This window comes from Serpula lacrymans (assembly GCF_000218685.1).
Source record: "Serpula lacrymans var. lacrymans S7.9 unplaced genomic scaffold SERLAscaffold_2, whole genome shotgun sequence".
NCBI lineage: Eukaryota > Fungi > Basidiomycota > Agaricomycetes > Boletales > Serpulaceae > Serpula > Serpula lacrymans.
The window spans coordinates 454,363-456,672 of NW_006763291.1; the positions used below are offsets into that span (position 1 = coordinate 454,363).

At 42.9% G+C, this 2,310-nt stretch overlaps 1 protein-coding gene across 1 annotated transcript; it reads right to left on the bottom strand.

The window, feature by feature from the left end:
* Positions 1 to 568: 568 nt before the first annotated feature.
* On the bottom strand, positions 569 to 1,246 carry SERLADRAFT_433058 (uncharacterized protein; the record flags this gene model as incomplete). Its single annotated transcript, XM_007313226.1, has 2 exons — positions 569 to 607; positions 1,067 to 1,246. The coding sequence occupies 2 exons, from the start codon at positions 1,244 to 1,246 to the stop codon at positions 569 to 571; spliced, it is 219 nt and encodes a 72-aa protein (XP_007313288.1).
* Between the last annotated feature and the right edge of the window lie 1,064 nt (positions 1,247 to 2,310).

Genomic DNA, 2,310 nt, shown 5'->3' on the forward strand with positions numbered 1-2,310 from the left:
GTCTAGGATACGAGAACAGAAGGGGTGTTTATGATTTGCCGTCCAGAAGTGAGCCTATGCACATATCTTCCGTTTAAAGTAAATTCTAAAACTGGCTGTTGTCTCAAACTTGGAGGCAGATCAAAGCAAATGGCTTGATTAGATGACAAGGCTGATGCAGGGGTGGATTATTCATTCTCCTCGGTTTGTATTGGTGGCATGGCGGGGAGACGTGGAACATATGTTAATATTGCTTGATGGAGGTTGAGTATGAAAGCCATGCTTGTGGACATCCATCAGCATAGTCCCTCTAGCACGTTGTGCTGAGCTCGTGCTCAAATTTAGGTACTGTGCTGGTTCTGTTAGTTGTGGAACTTCTGCAGATTTGTAGAGCTGTATGCTAAAATTATACAAATGGTCTTTCATTTGGAGTCTCCTCAATTCTTTTTTGTCTAAAGACTGCAGCCATTCATTCTGATAGCAATTGCGAGGAAGACCTGGGGGTGCAACGGCTTTTGCATTGACTAGGTGAGAGTGTTTTCTGTGTCTTGGTTGCTGTCCTCGGATTGTTTGATGTCTTATCCTAGGCTCATGTCTGTGTTGTACCCAAGTATCCAGGTTCAGCATCCTGAGTAGTAAATAGGACGTCAATGTGTGGGGCAAGTTTTGAACTGTGGCTATTGTAGCTGCCAGTTGGGCATTGACTCTGAAGCCAAAATTAAGATTCAGTGCCAGACAGGAATTCACGAGCAAAAAAGTTAAATGTTTGAGAGCAGAGAAACTATGTTGTAACATACATGTATCTTATAATATTGGTATGAGTCCAGATGATTCATCATTTACCAACTCACAATGATACCAACCAAGCAACTTGCAGTTGAGTGTGTTGTACGTGGGTGGCATTTTGGCAAAACCGGTGCTGCAGGTGAGATTTTCATGTTCAAGGGTGGATCAGGCTTGAGTCAGACAGTCTCTTGCACGGTCCTGCCCATGGTGTGTGGTTGTACAACCAACACCTGACCCGCTGCAATATTAATTGTAAACATGATGATATACTTTGACAATTAAGAGTGATCATACTACCTACCTCCTTCATGTCAGTTAAATCCTTGATGTTGGTTAGTACATGTCCTCCCAAATTTTCCCTGACTTCATCCCAGGTATCATCAAGTGTACGTTCCCATTGTAGAGAATTTGCACCCCAGAACTCTTCCAAATGTGCATTGAGTATTTCAATCTGGGCGTCATTAAGCTGTACTTCAGGCATGATTAAATGTGGTACTAGTTAAAAGTGAGGTGCGTATTTGAAGACGAGCACTATCTTTTTCTTTTCCATTTGAGTGCAAATTTTCAGTCAATTTAATACCACATTCATCCATTCCAAGCAAATATTTGGCTCTTCTGTCAGATCTGAGCAATGATCTTATCACCTTAACTCCATACTGGGCCTTTGGCTAAGGCCCGGAAAGTGTCAGGTACCTCCCAGCTAATGCCTTCCCTGATATATTGCTTCCATATATGGAAATTTAGTGCCAGGTCCATTGAGTTAATTAGCCTTGTGAGGCCTAGGTGTCATAGAAGCTAACTTAAATTAGAAGCATAGGCTCTATATCAATCACTGCCTTCTATCATAAATATCTTATATGAGCATCTTTAAACTGGCATCTGGTTTAACAACATCATCTCTTCTCCGCAGAACTATTTAGCATGGGCCCGCAGCTCCTCACAATGTTTGGCTCCAGCGTTACAAAGAGTAGATTGGAAGGAGTCTAAAATAAGCAAAGGTGTGAGTACAAAACAAATAAGTGTGAAAGATTGCATATCCCGATCAACTTTGTCAACACCCCATCAAACTCCTCATAAACATGGTATGTTCCCCATCCAGGACATTGACCATTGTGTTTCTCAGCCATTGCTTATACCTCCAAGGAAGGCAAGTCCATTGAGTAAGCACACCTACTATTATTTGTCTGAAATTGGTTTAGTCACAAAATGATTACATGAGACAATGGCTGGATCATTGTTTAGAGTATCTGCAAGTCCTCATGCAGGAAGAGGGGCGGTCCTTGGGACAGACTTGCAGCCTTTGTTTAGTGAGAGAAGGAACTTGGTAATGCACAGAATATTTGGGGAACCCAGAGTATTGCATGTCATGCTGCAGGGATGCTCACCAGAGGTTACCATTTCATAGAGTTGAGCAATGGGTGGGCACACATTTTTAACCTTCTTGGCCTTATAGAGCCGGCTTGGTGATTCATCTGGGCCACGCAGGGAAACCATGCCTGGGGCGTGATGACAACCACAGTGTAGCAGAGGACAACTGCTGGAGGG